Source organism: Cannabis sativa, chromosome 8 (assembly GCF_029168945.1).
Source record: "Cannabis sativa cultivar Pink pepper isolate KNU-18-1 chromosome 8, ASM2916894v1, whole genome shotgun sequence".
NCBI lineage: Eukaryota > Viridiplantae > Streptophyta > Magnoliopsida > Rosales > Cannabaceae > Cannabis > Cannabis sativa.
This window is the reverse complement of record NC_083608.1, coordinates 42,984,232-43,004,183: the sequence shown is the minus strand read 5'-3', so window position 1 is coordinate 43,004,183 and position 19,952 is coordinate 42,984,232. Positions and strand designations below refer to the sequence as shown.

The 19,952-nt window shown below is 33.2% G+C and overlaps 3 protein-coding genes across 4 annotated transcripts; 1 reads left to right on the top strand and 2 right to left on the bottom strand.

Annotated features, from left to right (window-relative positions):
- The first annotated feature begins 420 nt into the window (after positions 1–420).
- On the top strand, positions 421–2,486 carry LOC115701494 (uncharacterized). Its single transcript, XM_030629305.2, has 3 exons — positions 421–675; positions 771–918; positions 2,211–2,486. The coding sequence occupies exons 1-3, from the start codon at positions 621–623 to the stop codon at positions 2,296–2,298; spliced, it is 291 nt and encodes a 96-aa protein (XP_030485165.1). The 5' UTR covers positions 421–620; the 3' UTR covers positions 2,299–2,486.
- A 4,272-nt stretch (positions 2,487–6,758) lies between these two features.
- On the bottom strand, positions 6,759–11,623 carry LOC115701419 (zinc finger CCCH domain-containing protein 17). Of its 2 annotated transcripts, none has more exons than XM_030629208.2 (5): positions 11,497–11,623; positions 10,942–11,017; positions 10,101–10,351; positions 9,206–9,316; positions 6,759–9,032 (listed from the first exon to the last, which is right to left on the bottom strand). In XM_030629208.2, exons 3-5 carry the CDS (start codon positions 10,248–10,250, stop codon positions 7,083–7,085), a joined length of 2,211 nt encoding a protein of 736 aa, XP_030485068.2. In that variant the 5' UTR covers positions 10,251–10,351; positions 10,942–11,017; positions 11,497–11,623; the 3' UTR covers positions 6,759–7,082. The 2 variants fall into 2 exon arrangements, with proteins under 2 accessions (XP_030485068.2, XP_030485069.2); XM_030629209.2 differs by having other exon boundaries at positions 11,331–11,532.
- A 2,916-nt stretch (positions 11,624–14,539) lies between these two features.
- LOC115699411 (T-complex protein 1 subunit zeta 1) lies at positions 14,540–19,513 on the bottom strand. Its single transcript, XM_030626801.2, has 15 exons — positions 19,119–19,513; positions 18,958–19,021; positions 18,443–18,578; positions 17,992–18,143; positions 17,739–17,786; positions 17,534–17,626; positions 17,278–17,384; positions 16,830–16,944; positions 16,658–16,744; positions 16,106–16,310; positions 15,860–15,954; positions 15,475–15,543; positions 15,268–15,375; positions 15,064–15,182; positions 14,540–14,889 (listed from the first exon to the last, which is right to left on the bottom strand). The coding sequence occupies exons 1-15, from the start codon at positions 19,250–19,252 to the stop codon at positions 14,814–14,816; spliced, it is 1,608 nt and encodes a 535-aa protein (XP_030482661.1). The 5' UTR covers positions 19,253–19,513; the 3' UTR covers positions 14,540–14,813.
- Positions 19,514–19,952: the final 439 nt, after the last annotated feature.

Here is a 19,952-nt window from a genome sequence, read left to right as displayed (position 1 = left end):
TTATATTCCATATTAGGTGAATTTGATAATAATAATAATAAAAAAATTGCCACTGCAACTTGCTAGGCTCACAACCTTTGGGAAATAAATAAAGAAAAAAAAAACAATGTGATTTTTGGTAGTGGATGATTATTGCATGACTATTGTAATTTTTAATATTTTCGTTTTATTATTATTATTTTTGGAAGGATAATATTTTTATTAGAATAATTAGTATTTTTGTTCCTTGAATTTTGTATACTATTAGAATAGAAATTATTGTTAAAAATTGAAGATTTCTAGTTTTTGAAACTTAATTTTTAAAAATAATTAGTTGTTATTATTCTACTAATATTTATTAGTTGTGTAAAAGCCTAAAGAATGAAATGTCAAAATCTTATAGGCCCAAAAAAGGCCCAAAATGCTTCAAGCAGAAGAACAGGAAGAGCTTGATGCAGTCACCTGTCGGTGAGGTCAGTCATGAATGGAGACTAACTACCCTCTCATCTTCTTCCTCCTACAGCTGCTGCTGCAATAGTTTTCAAGGGACCTAATTTCTACACAGTCGAAGAATCATTCTTTGATTCGGCCTCTTCTCATTCATCAGTAGCTACGATCAGCCAGAAAAGGTCCTTCCTTCCATGGGGTATCTACAGGAAGCTCGTGAAAATCACGTCAAGAAGAAAGTAGAAGAAGGTAACAAAAACCCTTAAACCCCTAAGGTTTTTTAATTTTTAAATATCTTTATATATAGAAAAATATTTGAGTTTGTATATATTATATGAGTGCAGCCTTGAGGAGCAAAATGAAACAGAAGGCACTGAAAGAGTGTGACGATTACGCTTTGAAATACGCGGAATGTGCTACGGGAAGAACATTATCCGTTGTTTGGCAATGTCGTAAAGAGGCCAAGGAATTGAACGCTTGCCTTCACCAATAGTAAGCCCTTTTTCTTGGATTCCATGGAACTCTTGTTTGTTTTTTGTTTAAAATGCTTGGGTTATATGGATTACCATAAATTAGTGCTTGCAAGTAGGACAACATTGCTATTTTGTTAAAATGATAATTGATTTGTTAGTGTTCGTAGGAGAATTGCACATTGGAGTGAATGACTCCATTAGTACTAATTGTTTTAATGATCTTGTTTATAGGAGACTTGAAAATGGGTTTGCTTCAAGGCTAATTAAGATTTTTTTTCCCCGAATTTTGACATATACCAAATCATGCTCCTTGAACTTTTTTGGCCGTTAAAAATTCTTTCTGAACTATTAAAATTGTTAAATTTAAGGACTTTTATCTAATTTTAGTAAAAAAATTCTAACATGGATGAAAGTTCAGGGAGCATGATTTAATACATATTAAAATTTGAGGGGCATGATTTGGTAAATATCAAAGTCTAGGGAGCATGATTTAGTACATAAACAATCACTCATTGTAACAGTAAAATTGAATGAAATTAGACAAAAGTCCTTAAATCAATCAATCTCAATAGTTCAGGAGAAATTTTTAACGGCCAAAAAAGTTCAGGGGACATGATTTGGTACATGTCAAAGTTCGGGGAAAAAAAATCCTAATTAGCCTTGCTTGAAATTACCGAATTTAATTTTTGTTTTTGTTTCTTTGAAATGGTTGGTGCTAGGGTTGTGATTGATAAGATTGTTTATAATATGGTATTGGTTGTCTTAGCCTAATACTTTTATAATACATGAATTTGTTCTATAAGGAAATACTAGACGGCACTAGGCTGCATAAGCTAATGAGAAAGGGAATCTGAGTGGTGTCTGTACTTGGCACATATGTTCACCATGTCATGGCTCATAGCCATGAGTTGTATAGGTGTTCAAGCACATGATTTGCTTGTATGTGTTTTGGACTTTGATTTTTCATGGGCTTCAACTAGCAATATGCTTGAATTCCTTTCTTCTTAAAAACTGTAGGGTCTTTAAAAGATTCAGCAGAGGATCCAATATGTTTTTGTTAATTGGAATCCTCCCAAATCTAAAATTAACAAAAATGTTATTGGCCATTATTTTTTTAAGGGCAGAATGTTTCCTTATCACAAATTGTCTTTAGAGCTTTATGTTTATCTGTAAGAAATTCTCTCAGTAAGGGACTAGCTAGCTGGTTTGGTACAGGATATCGATTCTCATCATGTCCAAAATAGACATGAAATACTTTTAGTTAATTATATAAATATACTATAAACTTTGACATGCTCTCAATTTTTGCAGTACCAACGATGCTGTCTTAGAAGAAATGAAGAGAGAATATATGGTCCAAGAAGATGCGAAGGCCACCTCGAAGGTATCTTCTGGCTAAGTTCAGTTTCTCAGACTCAGCTCGGACCATGGCACCCTCTTGCAACTGGCATATGCACAATTTGATTTTTAGTGCATGTGCCCATAAGCCCTTTAGATACAAACTTCCGAACTAATAGTTTGAGGTTATTATGTTGCACTTTTCCGTATTATCATATTCAAGGAGAAATGGATAAAGATTTGTTTCAATGCAGTTTGATCAAATTTGTTTACCCATGTTGTTTTCACCCATTATAGAAAAAGCTATTGCAATACTTAACAATCCATTAAGCAGTGCTTATTATTGTTGGCAAAATTATTGGTCATTGCAACAAAAACTTTATCAGTTTCTAGAGTTACACCAGCTAATATTATTATTTGCTTTTTAAGCTGCTTGCACAGGTGTTTCTTGCCTTAGATGCTAAGTAACATTATGCACTGCCATTGCACCAGAAAATTGTGAGAATTTTTACAATAACCAATTCTAGTATCCTACGAAGAAAAAAGTACTAATTACCCAAAAACATTTTGGTGAACTCGATTTCAAGGTACCATATTGAATGATAACACATTGAAATACAAAATTTAGTAATAGGTTTTGGCCTATCAATTAATTCAGCAACAGAAGAAAATAAAAGAAAGAAAGAAGAAGATGAAAATGGTACTGGTATTAATGAACCCTCCTGGTATTCAAGAGCCTGAGCTCTCCTTACAACTTAGCAAATCCTTGTCTAAAAACTTTCCCAAACAAGCTACACAGTATTTATATGCCATACCCCAGCTGTCTACTGTAAGACTAAGCCACACCTAAACACAACTCGCATAACAAATTTACACATATCCTTCTTCCTAGCATACACATAAGTGACAGGTGGCTTATCAATATGGTTTGAAGTTTCACTTTGTCCTCAAAGTATAAATGAAATTGAACTTGAATGACTGGAAAATCTTCCCTGGTAGCTTCAAAGTTGGGGAGGTTCTTCCATTTAATTTAAGCTTGAGGACTTGTCTTGTGAGTGTCGGGGTGAATGGCTAACAACGTTTCTGGTTCAAGCAGCCATTCGAGATTAGAAGTGAGACTCGGAGGAAGAGGAGAGGCTTGTTGATGGGGACCTAAAGTAGCACGAAGCAATGATACATGAAACACCATGTGGATCGTGGAACCATTTGTCCTTTCATGTACAAGGTACAAATCTCCAATTTCGAATCATACGCTAACGGATTAACCTCCAACTCTTCATATAAAATCTGGCGCATTTGCTCTAAGATTGTGTCAGTTTTAACCGTCAATATCAAATTGCGTTCGGCTTTATAAATCCAATTAAAACCCTCAAAATACCAAATCTCATCGTATGATATAACATGAAACACAATCGATCTTGCAATTCCGTACAAAAAAAAAAATATTAGGAAAAAATCAAAAAATTATCAAAAAAAATAAAAATCAGCACATATATCAGTCATCGATAAACCATCGACAAAAAACGTCAAATCATCGATAAATTATTGGCAAATTTTACCAAATTATCAATAAAATATTGACATCCCATCAATATCCTATCAATAAGGATTGTCATAAATTTGAGGGATTGCAAATTAGAACCATCGACATTCTATCGACAAATCATCGATATACTATCGATAATTTACGAATTATTATCGACAAGTCGTATCGAAAAATCATCGATAAATGTATTTTGCATGACAAACACGTGTACAATTAGAAAACTAATAGGGACCAACTAATACTTCCTAAGTTATATATCTTTATTCTTCTTTAACCCTAGAGTATCTTCTCTTCTAAGTTGTATATGTCTAGTCATTCTAGTTCTCAAAGCCATGATGAGCAGGTTCATAAATTAGTGGATCGTTATCTGGCTAGGCCTAGGAACGATACGCTATTCGACGAAGAACGACTGCACAACTTATATGCTAACGAAGGACAAAACATTCCCCTTCGTGTTCTTGTTGATGTTGAATGTCAAGTAATCCAATTGAGAGCAAAACGTAGTCAAGAATATCGTCTCTTTCAGCAAAGAGAGCAAAGAGAATGTATGGAACGGTCTGAACGTGAAAGCAAACGAGAGGAGGTTCGAACGCATTCAAAGGGATGGTGTTCTCTTTTATCCACCAGGATTCCCTGAAGGGCGCCATCATTGCAAAATATATGTGGTTAAAGGCGAACCGATCACGCCTAGGTGGTTGTGCATAATGTTTAGGGTTAGTTTTAAAGTTCATGATTGCTGTGCTTATTGTTTTGTCTTTACTTATGTTTAAAAGTTTTCACTTGTTTCAGCCATTTTTAATATTCTTGTCGATATTCTTTCGACATCCTATTGACAATATGTCGACGAACAACAAATATGATTAGAAACTAAAATTATATCGATATATCATCAAATTATCGACAAAACATCGACAAATAATTGTCAATTTGTTCGCAGAAATATTTTCAAATATTATAGACATAATGTCGATATACTGTCAACAAGTAATCGACATCCTCTCGATAATGATCATCCCTGACCTTTTTTTGCGTATCATCGATATTATATCGATATCCTATCTAAGGCTGGCCCTGAAATTTAGTTGGCCATAGGAAAAAAATATTTTTGGGCCCTTATTTAGAAAAAAAATGTAGTATTTTTCAAAATCAGTAAAAAAAATGTATAATTTTTAAAGGGGGACAAATTTTTTTGGGCTTTTGAAATAGGAGTGGGTGGGCACTAGGCACTGGTCTAGCCTGCCTATGCTCAGGGTCGGCCCTAATCCTATTGATAAACACTCAATAAACTGCAAAAAACCTAAACTCCAAGAAAACACTAGATCTAGCGTTTCAGACTAAAAAAAAAAGCAAAATAACATCAGTTTAAACAAACATCGTACACATATAATGAAAACAAACTATATACTATTCCTAATGTCTAAAAAATAGTTAAGACACAACTTACCTATTATAATAGTGAATGATTCTTGAGGGATTGAGGTGTGGTCTAATTTTCCACCACTAAGAGAGAGAGATCGAGAAATAGGAAAGTTAATGTTTGTGACAAGTGAGCATAGAGAGATAGCTGTAAGAGTTAAAGTAGAGAGAGAGAGAATTTTTATTCAAGTTTTGACTTTTTCGTATAATTAAAAGAATTATTTAGTAAAAAATAGTTAAGAAACCGAAATTTTAATAGTGTTTTATTAAGTTGATATTGAAATTTCCCTATTAAATGCATACCTTAAGTGATATGATTGTATCTTGAATGTCAAGGCCAGAGTAAAAGTACAAATCATGTAAAAGTAGCTTAATAAAGTATGAAGAAATTGATTTTGTTACTAAAATTTAAAGACAATTTGTAAAAACTAGATACGAAACAACAATAAAAAAATTTGAAGTATTTATTTTAGTCTTAAATGTAATACTCTAACCTTACAAAATATATATATATACATATCTTATCTTATATATAATAAGGCTGATGTTCACGTCATCTTAAAAGTCTTATAAGCCTTAATATTCAGCTGCTTAATAAGGAGTTTGTGGTATTTTCACATTAAATTTTGTTTTCTCCTCTGACAACCTCATGTTTGATTTGAGTTCATGATATTCAGCTTCACCCCCTCCTGCTTCACCTACTTCAACACTAATTCTCTCTAAAAATGACACGTATTTAAACTCAAACTCTATTTTATTTTCTATTGATTATAAAGCTCCACAAGTCTTTTTTTTTATATATATATATATATATATAGAAGCTCCACGTGTTTATGGATGTCCATTTAACAAAATTTAACTTTTTTTTGAGATTTCTAATCTGAATGAAAGTTAGCCCAATTTTTTTATTTATCTCATATTAAAGTATTATTAGTTTTTAATATCTTATTTGTGTATGGATTTACACAAATTAGTGCATAAGCATCTATCTCCCTTTGCCTTTCTATCAATTTTTAGTTTTTCCTTTTTGATTTTGAAATTAATTTGTTTATTTTCATCTTTATGGTGAGTTATTTATTTGTGAAATGTGATGTGTTTACTTTTTGTTATCATCTTATTTCTCTGCTCAAAAAAGTTTCCAACCAAAATTTAGGGGTTTTCATTTCTTCTTCTCTAATTTTCTTATATTTTTTCAAGCTCATCTCAATCCCTCACTTAAAATCACTAAATTTATTTTACGATAGAAAATCCAGTAAAAAGCTTTTCTAATTGAAGTATAAAATTGTTAATTGTTATGTTATTTTTTATATATTTTATATATATATATCTTATGTTTGAATTTATGATAGGTATTTTTATGTGTTATTTTTTACATGACAAATTCTTGTTATTGTTTTTTTTTTAATTTGTGCTTGAGGTAATTGTATTAAAAAACTTATATGTGAGAAGATGTCTCTTAAATTAAATGAGCTCAGTGCAACGCACTGCATTCCAAACTAGTATATATACATAGATATAGTTAAGAGTGAAAAATAGAACCAGTAAGTAGACACTGCTGATAAACGTTAAAAGAACCACAGTAAATAGCTATCTTCTTATTATCTTTCTACTATTACAACCGTACACTTGTCATGCAACTTTTACAGGAGGGCACAGCAAAATTCCTCGAGAATTAAGAAATATCCCATTCAATTAAGATTTAAATACAATCAAAATGTTTTATACTAAAGACAAGGAACAAAATCACCTTGATCTACTTCTACAAAGAAAAATTAACAACGACCCACTAATTAACTGAATTGAATGTTCACACACTGTGTCCAGAGGAATTGGTATTTGGTAGGAAGTGGTTGGTCTCTTTTGTCAATGAATATCTTCATTGTTCATGAGAATACCACACCAATCTTCTTAGCAAAGTCATCATCGCCTTCACCCTCACCCTCACCCTCACCCTCTTCATAGTATTCCTCTTCACCTTCCACGTTCTCACCATCAAACTCCCCCTCCTCACCTTGTTCATAATCATATTCTCCATGGTCTTCAGCTTCAAACTCCTGGTCTATTGTTTCATCATAGATCATCCCATCTTCTACTTCATCGTTGGCATTAGGGGTTTCGGAAGACAAAACATTAGAGCCCTTATCTTCTATTCCAACTACCTCAGCAGTTGTAGACTTGGATTCTCCTTCATTGCTTAGCACACTATTTCCTTGTTTAGAAACAGCAGACCTAGTCCCCTTGAAGTCACCTTGATTGCTTTTCCTGTTTTCTCTCTGATTATCTTCTTCAGTGACAGAATTTCCACTTCTAAAGGCTGCTGAGTCAGCCCCTCCTCTCTTTCTCTTCAGAATCTCACTAAGAGGTTTTGGTCCTTCAAATGAGAGATCTTCAGAATGCTGAGAAGCCTCCATCCTTGTATTCTTACGCTTTCCAAGGTGTGATTGCTCCTTAGTTTCTGTAACCCGCCCTACCTTTAATTCTGACAAACGCTTTGGACCACTAAAATCTATACTTTCATCATCCATGTCATCTCTCCTTGGCCGCAAACCCCTGAAATTTCTATCTTGATTACTGTAATCATCCTGAGCTATTCCTTTTAATCTGTCCCTAAACCTTCCATGGTTGGTAGAGATTTGAGGCCTGCTGGGAGACAATCTCCCCCGACTCCTACTCCTATCAAATTCTCTGTCAAAGGGCAAATCACCACTATTGGTAGAAGATCCTCCAGGAAGCTTTATTCTACCTCGAAGGCGACCCCCAAGAGCACCCTCATGTTGAGATTTTTGGTGTGAATCTCTTCTTGAAGAACCTCTATAATTTCGGTCATCAACATGATTGTTGACAGCATGATCATGACTAATGACAGATCTCAAACCATCAACTCTCCTGTGCTTGGATAACCGATGTCTTAGATCTGACTCATTAATGTTATCTGGACTATGAGACTTACGATAACCCCTTCTATCAAACTGTGCTGGTCCAACTAACAATCTCTCAGATGACACCCTGTGTTGGTCCCAAGCATACTGCCCTTGCATGTGATCATAAGAGTCGTACCCACGAGAATCACGAAGCCTCTCTCGATCAATTTCAGCAGCTGCACCATAATCAGCAGACTTTTCCATATCATATTCATCCACCAAGTTCACGTTCCTTCCATCATGACCTTGCCCGAATTGATCTTCGCCGTGAAAATATTCAGGATCTCTAAGCTCATCATCAACAAGAACATCAAAACCAGGAGATGATTCCCTCAAGTACTCGTCCGCATCCTTACCATTCTGAAAGCTATTATCATCTGATACATTAACTATATGTGAACGACTGGACCTACTAGTCAAATTTCCATTAATAACAGGAGTATTCACTGTCTTGAATCTAAGAGACTTATCATCAAATGCCTTGACTGATGGGGCAACCCTCTCAAAACTAACTCCGTTTCTAGAAGGAGCATTTTCAACCTTTAGAGTATTGTTAGCCTTTGTAGGTGGTACAACTAACTTCGAGCTATTTGCCTGAGGAATCCTTTGCTCTTGAGTGCACTTCTGAAGGCCACCAAAAGCTTTCTTAACAATTGATGGCTCAGAAACAAATGTAGGAGCTGAAGGCTGTGGGACTTTCATACTGTGTGTACTATTTGGTCCATGCAAAAAGACACATTTATCTCCTTTGTTGCAATAACCCTTTTGGAAAAATATGCAGGAGACAGGCTGCTTACTAGAGTTTTGAGTACCAGCAGCAGCTGATGCCGCTGCAGCCTGTGATGAGGGGGGCCCAGATCCAACTGAAGGTACCGACGGTGCTGCTTGGGTCCCCAATAGACCATCAAGAGGCTGAAAGAACACCAAAAACAGAAACGGTAAGCAGAAGTATTTGACCATAGAGCTATTGAATGTAAAATAAAAACTTATATCACATAGCCAGTGGTCAATTTTAAACCAATTAAAAGATGAAGTACAATGTAAAAGAAAAGTAGGTTTAGTACAACTAGGGGAAGAGAGCTTACTGGATGTCGGAACGAGCACTTTGGATTCAAGCAGTTACCATTCAACCAATACCAACAATCCCTGGGATTGATCCGAGCATATTCACTATGGCGATATTCACATTCACTTCCCTGGTGCAAAGAAAGAAAGGGAACTGAATTAACAACAAAAATATACAATGCTAGGTAAGAATTTAAGTAAAATCCTTGAAGGATAGAACATGATCCAGTGTAGGTGAGAAGGCACAAAATGAAAAGGGAAAAATACTGTAGGGTTGTTCAACAAGATAATCATGAAGTCGTTATGGTTTTCATTTTATTCGGGCAAAAATCTGTTTGATGAACAATAGTTTTAAAACAAATAACAGACTGCTGCTGCTCTGATTCAAAGAAAATAGAGATGATAGAATCAAGGAAACTATCATATGCAACTACACCAGGTAAAGTATAGCAATAACAGCAACAATCAAGAATTACACGTTCGTTGTTGCAATCTAGTGAGTTCAACAATTACAACTTGAATTATTTCCTTTCATCAGAAATCAACATAATACTATCAATAAAATTAAGAAAAATGTGGTAATTAAATTTGAAAAACATGACATTCAATCCTACAAGATATAAATCTAAAAAATATAAGGAAAAAAACTTAGTTCCTACAGATCAAATTATTTATTGTCACAAAAATCTATTGCAAAAATATAATTTACAATGATGGTAATTGTGTATTTCTATTCTTAGTTTTCTACCTATGGCCGGAAATCCCAAACAGTTAGATTCCAGCTAATTCAAAAAAAAAAAAAAAAGATTCTCCAAACAGATGCAAATTCAAAGAAGAAAAGCCTAAGATTTAAAGGATACAACAAACAAAACCCTGAAGTACAATAAGACCATAATAAAGAAGTAAATGTACTACCTTTTTACATGTGAGAGGAGAAGCAAGAAAGTACACACAGTCAGTATTTCTCTTCAATGCCTCCTCCTCAGCAGAAATAGGCAGTTGCTGTTGTTGTGGTGGCTGAGTTTGCAGCAGTTGTTGCGACTGTTGCTGCGTGCCCGCTACCATGGCGGTTCGTCTAGTAAAATCTTGAGGAGTGGTTGAGGCTTCCCCTTGAATTAATGAATCTTTTGAAGGAAGAAAAAATGGATGCAAATCCAATCTCAAAGCTGCCACAGAGATCACAAATAATGTCAGATAAGCTGATAATTGTGCTACAACTATCAATTATTAATAAACTATCTATTTTAAAATTTAACGACAATCATAATTGACCATAATAATCACATCCCATCATCATATGAATCAGTAAAATCACAATGCAAAAGAGAACAAAAAAGAAAGAAATTCTAGTCTCTGCCCTTTAAAAAAAAAGTAAAAACAGTACCTAATCAGAGTGAAAATTAGTTAAAACCAAAAGACCTAAGCTCTTCTTAAAGAGTGCAGCTAATACATTCTCATAGATAAATAAGCCAAAATCTATGTCAGACAATCAATAGGACAGAATCAGTTAACTTGCCCATATAAACAATGACGGTCAAAGTAGCTTAAGCCCCCAATAAACCTCTCAAAAAGTTATCTTTCCAACATCGTATTATAATGACCTTACTTAAAAATATTCCGCCAATGAAGTTCCCGATCGAAGAAAACAAAAGAGGTAAATTCAAGGCATATAAAGAAACCAAAAGAATCAGGGCCATGGCATAGCAAATCTTGGAATATATGCATAATAATTAGAAGAAAATTACGAAGGTAATACCTTGCAACAGTATGCCTGAGTGGAAAAATAAACCCTAGGGGAGAGAGAATTTAAGTATAGCAGCCGCTTATCGAATCTGTAAGGAGTAAGAAAAAAAAAACATACATATAAATATGTATACAAATAAATGAATATCAATATAAAGAAAAGAACAAATAAAAGACAGAGAAGATACTCCTGATTCAATTTAATAAAATCCTAAATCATGTATCACAAAATTAGACAAAATGAATAACAAACTAATAGGTAATTACAGACCCACTAGGGTATTCAGATCTGGATAAGAAACACGTACATGCTTACATAAATCTTAAACCAGCAACAGACTAATATTCCTCAAAAGACAAAAGATTACATTTTTTTGGCTGAAAACAAAAGTTCAAACTTACCATTGTCATTTAATTTTTTTTCCATAAAATTTCTCGGGAACCAGCAGATCGAAATCCAATCCATTAATATACAGTTGTATATGTTACGAGAAAAAGAAAGCAAACCCTAAATCCTAAATCGAAATCGACGAAGAATAGGGGAAGAAGAAGGGTTTGGCGTCCGTACCTCTTAAGAGTAAGCGCGTAGCCTCACGCAGAGAGAAAAATAAAATGGAGTGGAAAAAGTGGTGGTGCTTAAAAATTGTCGCCTATGAGAAGTGGAAGTGAGTAAGGTCCAATGAGAATAAGACACGTGTAGTCTGTAGATGACGGAGATTTAAGATAAACGGAGGTTGAATCTAATGTCCACATGATTTGCTCCTATGTGTTTTATTATTCTTGAGGTTCAAGACTTGAAGTTCAATTTGGGAAACTAGCTAAATATTACCGTTTTAAAACCTTTTTTTTTCTCGAAATGTACCGTTTTAAAACATGTAGAGACTATTTCACACTATTTATTACTATATATTACATTTTGAATGTTTTTTTTTTTAAGCAAAACATTTTGAATGTTTAATCTATACTCCTTTTTAAGTATTAGAAGAACATCACTTCATATCATCATGGTATATATAGATATTAATCTTGTTAAAATTATTTTTATTGGTAATTATATTTTGTCGTATGTTATATATTTTTTGTTGTTGTATGATATATTAATATTATTATTTTTAATGATATTTATTTTTTTATTTTGTTATATGTAATAATAGTATATAATTTTGTTAGTATAATATATGCATTTCAATGTAGGTATTTAATTTTATTGACATGTTACGTAGTTGCCCCGGATTTTTTTTAAAATACGTGGCCTCGACCACATATGACACGTGGACTAAAAGGACACCTCACCCAAGAGTTAGCTGAGACATATTCAAGCGAACTAGTGTAGTTTAAGAAGTGAGCCCCCGGAGAACTGCAATAAGCATGCCCTTCCTCTCCGGGAGCTAGGCATATAATAAAGCATCTTTGGGAGGAGGAGGATATACTCAAACAATCACCTCGCATTTAATGCAGCATGAGAAAAACGTCTTGAAACACACATAAAAGGACATGTCAGACAACGTAAGCCTCGTTTACGGTAATTACACAGTAATCAAAGGGGCTAGTAACCCCATTATGAAGAATCACATCAATCAAGGAAAGATAAAGACTAATCTCACCTAATCCCTATGGTACCAATGATAGGTTATGCATGCCCTATTTTGTATCTCTTGGGAACTTGTGCTCATACATTACTGGCACTCAAAGACAAGCTATCCCTTTTGAACTATCCCTATCAATCTCTATAAATACTCTTGAAAAAAATGGGAAAGGGGATCGATAAAAGGAGAGAGAAAAACTCACCAAGAACATTTTCTGTATAAGAACTCTCATTAATAACAAAGACTCGTGGACTACGACTTATTAATGTCCGAACCATGTAAAAATCACCTACATTAATTATCCTAAAGCTCTCATTATTATCTCATTTAGTTGGTTGCCGAAAATCTCGGTCAACAGTTTCTATTTATTATATATAAATTTTTTGGTATGTATTCATATTTTAATAGTGGTATGTATAATTTTGTTAGTATGATCTATATTTTTTGAGTATTAATTTAGTATTGTTATAATTTCTTTGTGGTACATAATTTTATTACTACGGTATATTAATTTTCAATAATACGATATATCAAATACTGTTGTATATATTTAATGGTCTAATATATTTATTCATTTGTTGTTACAATATAATAATATGCAATACTAAAAAAATCTTATAACTTAATTTATTATTATATATTTTTTTAAAAAAAAATATGTGAAAAATGTATTTTTATAATTTTTATTAGATAATTTATTATATTTGGTCATTTTCTTAATTTTTTAAAAATGAAACATTTACTAATTTAGTTTTTAAATTTAAGGTCATTTTGCATCTCAACTCATTTAAATTCCTACTTTAATGAATATTATCATTAAGTAGAGTGTGACGTTAATTGAATTTTATATATTTTTTATAGGTAGAATTTTTACTTCATTCACTTGATTATTCAAGGATCTAAGAAATTTCAATGAGATAAATTTTTTATTATAATTCATTTTTAAAAAATTATTATATCATTAACTTATATATGTCATAAATTCTAAATTACTTATTTTAACATCTTAAGAAATTACTAATTTTATCTATCTTTGGTGATTTTGCAAAAACTCTTGCTTTATTGGTAGGATTAAGATGGGCTCAAGGTACTTTTTTTTTTCAAACATTAAAGATTTATTATCTGGTTTTCCTAAAGCATCTCTCTCTTATGTTAGTCGTAATTGTATGTTGCAATGAGTTTTCTTGGATGAAAGAAACCCCTCTTCTTTATGGTTGTTTTCTTTGTCCTGATCAATTGAAGTGATCATAATAAAAAAATAATAAAAATAAATAAATACTTAGACCGTTTATGGTAAATTAATAATTCTTCATTTGAAAAAGTTTAGTAAATAACAGTTCAATCGTCTCCACAGTAGATCAAGATCATATAATATGAGCAATATACTACATCAAGTAACAGTATAAATTTATCATTACTCCCACTGATCTTTCATGTAGTATTGATTAACGATAATGTTTCAAACCTTGAAACTAATATTTTGAGCTCGTTTAAACGTAGTATCAGATCATATTGTATTGTATTATATAGAATCGGATTATATATCCAATTTTTATATAATATTATGTTGAACTTTAATTTATACTAAAACATTAAATATTTAGATGCCCATAAAAATTAATATTAGTTCAACGGTTCCGCATTATCATATTCAGTGAGAAAGAGATAAAATGTTGTTTCAAAGCAGTTTGATCCAATTTGTTAACTAAGGCATGTTGTTTTCACTCATTGTAGAAAAAGCTATTGCAATACTTGACAATCCATTTAGCTGTGCTTATTATTGCTGGCAAAATTATTGAAGGTCATTGCAACAAAAAATTATCAGTTTCTAGCTTTACCTCAATTAATATTATTATTTGTTTTTTAAGCTATTTTGCAAGGGTCTTTCTCAACAAAAAAAAAAAAAAAAAAAAAAAAAAAGCTTCTTGCATCGGATACATTATGCAACAGTGCCCTCACACCAGAAAAATTGTGAATTTAGTATTCTAGTTCTACGAAGAAAAACTTCTAATAGCACCAAAGGCATTTTAATGAACGATTTGATGGTACCATATTGAATGATAACACATTAAAATACAAAATTTGGTGACACTAATGCGAGAAATTAAACAAGATTGCATGCAACACTGTTGATCAGCAATAAAACTTGCAAACCATATGCAAAATTTCAATTTCTCTTTAACAAAAAACTCAGGTAAACCGGCCTTAGCTTTAGTAAACAAGGTAGCTCAAGTCTATTCATAGCAAACTAGAAAAACAAATAATAAAATCTCCACACAGGAAAGCATTTTTGCCAAAACTAAGTTGGCTTTCTCATGTTGCGCCCAGCACGAATAACTTCATCCACCAACAGCAATTGAGATGCAATTACAGGCCTGCAAACGAATAAGTTTCAGATTATATGTAAGAAATACAATTATATATAGGGTGGATGGGTTATTATCTTCTACATAATGTCCATAAAAACATAAAAATGTAGTTTTCTCCGGAAGAAAATTGAGAAAAGGTGCTACAAATTGTAATTTCTAAGAAAAGAAGTTAACACTTACGCTGAGTTTATAATTTGGCGCTTCACTGAGTAGTTATCGAAGATACCCTCCATCTGTGGGTCAATAGGTTCTCCTGTGTGCTGGTTCAATCCCACAACATTTCCTCTATCATGCTCTCCCTGAAAAAACCACATTGCAAAGTTCGGCCAAGACTGCATTTCTTTTTTTTCTTTTTTAATTTCAAGAAAAGTTTTAAATGCATACCTTAAGTGATATGATTGTATCTTGTGTGTCAAGGCCAGAGTTTTCAGCAAGTATCTTGGGTATCACAAGGAGGGCATCAGCAAAAGCTTCAACACCGAGTTGAGCTCGCTGTTCCAAGTGCATAAATCAATAATAAATCAATAAATGTGAAGATAAATAAATAATGTTTATGGTCTTCTTTAATCAAGAAAGTGTAGTGCTAATTACCCCTTGAACAGTTTTCTTCACTTCATTAACGAGATATTGTCTAGCTGCAACTTCAAATGCTCCAGCCCCCTGAAGTAAAATCAACTCAAGGTTTAAATCTAAGATGGAAAAGTAAAAATCCAATTGTGGAGACAAGATATATTTCCTGGTGTTATGTAGGATTTTTAACAACTAAAATTATAGTCAGTTGCAAGTAAGACTAAAAATCTTAAACCTAAAGCTAATCTTAAATTTGCAAACAGAAATTAATTAATCAATAATAAAAACTACTATGTCTGCAGTGAAAATATCATACAATTTCAATTGCTTCAATATAACGAACATAATTGCAATGCAGTCTTGCATGCAAGCATATCAAAGAACTTTTAAACTGAAGAATACGTACTAATACAACAGATTCATCTTCAATAGTATTTTTAACAGCCCTCAATCCATCGCGGACAGCATCCTTGATCTGGGCAATTGTATGGTCATTAGGCCCTGCACAAAGGAAATCACAATACCCAATAAGCAATATGGAACTCCCAGTTGTCTATAAGAGGAAAAACCATGTTCGCAGTCCTATCACGATCATCAAAATCAGCAAATAAAAAAAGTCATTCACCAAAAATAAAAGCAACAGTTGCAGTACCTTTGATTAAAATTGTACAAGAATGAGGGTTCTTCACATTTTCCACAAATGTATACTTATCTTCCCCAAGGACATGCTCATAGACCAGACCAGCCCAACCAAGACACTCAGGAGTAAGATCATCCACAGAATTTACAGCCTCTCCCCCACAAGCCAAAACCAATCGTTCCATATTTCTCCTCTTCGCTCTTCGCAGGGCAACAATCTAAAAAATTCATGCACTAGCAAGTTATGATATGTAATTTTGAATTTCAACATTTTATAAACTTAAGGCCTGATCGGCAACTTTATTGTTTTTTGTTTTTTTCTAGTTTAGCTTAACAAAATTTTGTAGTTTGTTCTTAGTTTTTTAATTAATTAATCAGAAAATTGATTTTTTAATTGTTGCTGAACAATACAATTATCTCGCTTTTGATTTCTCATCAATAGTCACAGAAATTGATTTTAAAAAAAATAAATTCTATAGGTAGGACTCATCATTGATGTGGCAAGTGAAGAAAATAAAGCACAAATGCTAACTAAGCTGATAAAAAGCTAACAAATACAACTTACCCCTTCTTTTGCGAGAAGGTCCAATGATGGTGGATCAATACCCTTTTGATTGATGATGACAAAGTTACTGTCACTGTCAGAGCAAACCTGTAATGAAGACCATAACATGTTAGTGGTACAACAAAATCAGCCATGCAGTGTGAATTATAACCAGTAGTTAAACTATCATAACCTTATTTTTCAACTCAATTATTCTTTTAACTCTTTCATCAACTGATCGCCTTTCAGCAGTAACCATTGCTTCTCTCTGATCAGAATTGGAGTAAAAGAAGCCTGCATTTATTTCACTACAGAAAAAACCATTACCTCAGCAATGTTTGGAAAATAAAGGCCCAAGGAAACAAACAAACAGACCAATTATTGACCAACCAAAATAACACTTTATTGTGTAGATTAGCATAACAAGTAAACTTCACAAATATGCATTTAGCAGTTTATTTTCAATCCCTTGCAATTGGAAATTGAATTAAGACATCATATCTTTTCACATAGTACACACTAAGTGTTTGTGATGTGTGTGCATAGACAGAAATGGCAAAACTGAAAAGAAGAAATTCTTTTGTTATATCCAAATAAGTTTATACAGTTTCAATCAACGTGTCATAGTTTAAAATATCTACCTCTTTTCATACTCCAAAGAAACATTGCATGTCAAAATGTAACAATTCTCTGCCCGTCTTTTCATATCAGGATGCCTGGAACCGTGATCAAGGACAAGACCTTCAACCTGAGAAACAAATAGGTCAGATATTAGAGATACTATGATGTAAAACTGTACAATACAAACAGTTGTATTGCTTGAAATACTCACAAAAAAGTTCATAAAAGACCAGAAAGGAATTATATCTGTTCAAGGAAAGAGCAGGTTTTACATACCAAACGTGTGTCCACATCAAATTTGTGGCGCATATGCATGATCTCTACCATAAACAAATCGATTGGTTCCTCAGGCTTGCGAATGCAAAGAAGCTGCAAATTTAGTGTATGAATATTAGTCCTCAAGTGGTAAAGGATCAACCACAAAGCAGAAGCTTTTGACAATGCATAATTTTGAATGTGTCAAATTTGAATTTAGACTTACCGAATCAACAACTATCTCAGTCAGCTGATCTGCTAATTTCTCATACAGCTGTAGAAATGAACCCCAATAAAATAAGAATCAAATGAAGGTATATATCTGAATATGTACAACACAGATTATAATTATATTTTCTAAAATGATCTTCATCTACCCATTTATATCTGAACATGTACAACACAAAATATAAATATATTTTCTAAAATGATCTTCATCAACCCATTGATTGAACACCGAAAACAAATTACAACTCTACCTTAGTTCTTAGAGTAGTTCTGGCCACCATTTTCAGAATCTCTCTATCAGGGTCATCACCCATCACCACAGGAGTCTTAAATTTCTCTAGGAATTGCAGAGTTGCTTTTTTGGCAATCTCAAAACCATCAACAAGAACTCGGGGATGCATCCCTGTTAGAAGGATAAGAAAAATCTATCTCAAACCACTAGAGTAAAATGACAACCTTAAATAACACAAGAATATATAATATAAAAAGTCTTTCGCCACAAAATTGATAGCGAGAAGCAAAGACAGTAGTAGGAGTATCTCTTTTTCCCTTTTTGGGGGGAGAGCGGTGGTGGTACTGGTGATTATTACAATAAGCAATAAAGCTTCAACTCTCCGTATCTCCGTTTCTTTATGCGCATAACCAAACCAAATGGTAACTAACACCAGCCATTATGTTTCAGGTGAAAATAGTTTCACTAACCTTCATCTATATAACGCTCTGATTGTTTCATAAGCTCCCCAATGAAGATCACGGTAGAAGTGGTGCCATCTCCACTAATATCATCTTGAGCAACGGCTGTCCTTGCAATCATTATTGCTGTAGGATTTTGAATTTGCTGCAACAATGTTACAAAATAAAACTATGTTATTAGATTGTAAAAGACAAAATACTAACCAAACATAAGTAAAGTAACCAGCGCGATCATACAAAAATTAGAGCACATTAAGTGTTATAAAGCTCAAACTTTCGAGAAAAAAAAAATAACACTATACTGAATCGTTATTATAAATCTGAAAGCAATTTACCATTACAACTATAAGGTACTCAATCAGGAAAACTCGGACATAAGAAGTTATCTAGTGATAATTTACTAAAATGTCATTTCACAGTTCGATCTAATGAAGAATACAAACACTAGAACACATAAAACAGGCTAAAGCTCAACCGCTTAAAAGATCTGAAGCTTTACGGGTGAGAAAACAGGAAAAAATTACCATTTCTTTGAGCAAAGTGTTACCATCTTTGGTGAGCTTGATATCACCGGCTCCACCAACAAGCCTGGAAATTATATTTTACAAATATGAATATCAGATGCGGAAGGGATGAAAACCAGTGAAGAAAAAGATTAAATATATAGAGAACAAAACTGTTTTACATCTTGATGGTGCCTTTGGGACCAAGATTGCTCTTGAGAACGTCCTGTAAACCCTTGGCGGCATTGATGTTCATGTGAAGCGCCGCCGATTTGTTGAGGACCTCTGCATTTGGGTTAAGCACCCGAAGCGACATCTTCGATGGGTTCGACTAAGCACGGAGTTAGAGGAGTGAAGTGAGTGAGTGAGTGAGTTTTCAGAGTTAGAAATGAGACAGAGAGCTGTCTTCTCTAACTTAGGAAGTGAGTTTCGACACAGAGGGTTTTAGGGCTTTCCTGAACTTCTCACTTTTTTGGTTATATTACTCTCGCATTTTTCCTCCGTTTTTGCGCCTTTCTCTTCCTTCCTTTCGCTTAAACGCAGCGTTTCGATATTCAAAATAGATCTTTGTTGGATGGACCCGGTGGTCCTCTTCCTACGCTTCAAGCCCATTTTATATTTGGGCTTTTTTTTATATATAAATGTGGAAGCTTTTAGGGTTATTTTTAAAAAGGGTTTATTTTATAAATATGGCTTTTTTGTAAGTGGTTTAGAAATATATGGAGAAATAAAGAAATTTTATAAAAACTGGAAAAATGAATAAAAAATTTAAAATATGGAAATAAGTTGTTTTTTGAAAGTGAAGTTAAATGGAAAATAGTTATGCTGGACAAAACAAATCAATTTAAAATTAATTTATTTATCATATTAATGTGCTATTACTATTATTAATATTATGAGTAATTTGTTGCGGTAAATTAACATTATCATTATCATTGTCTTCTCGACTCAACTTTTGCCCCAAGATGAAGGTACGCTTTCGGTTATTCTCGCCTTAAAATTATTACTTCTCTGGA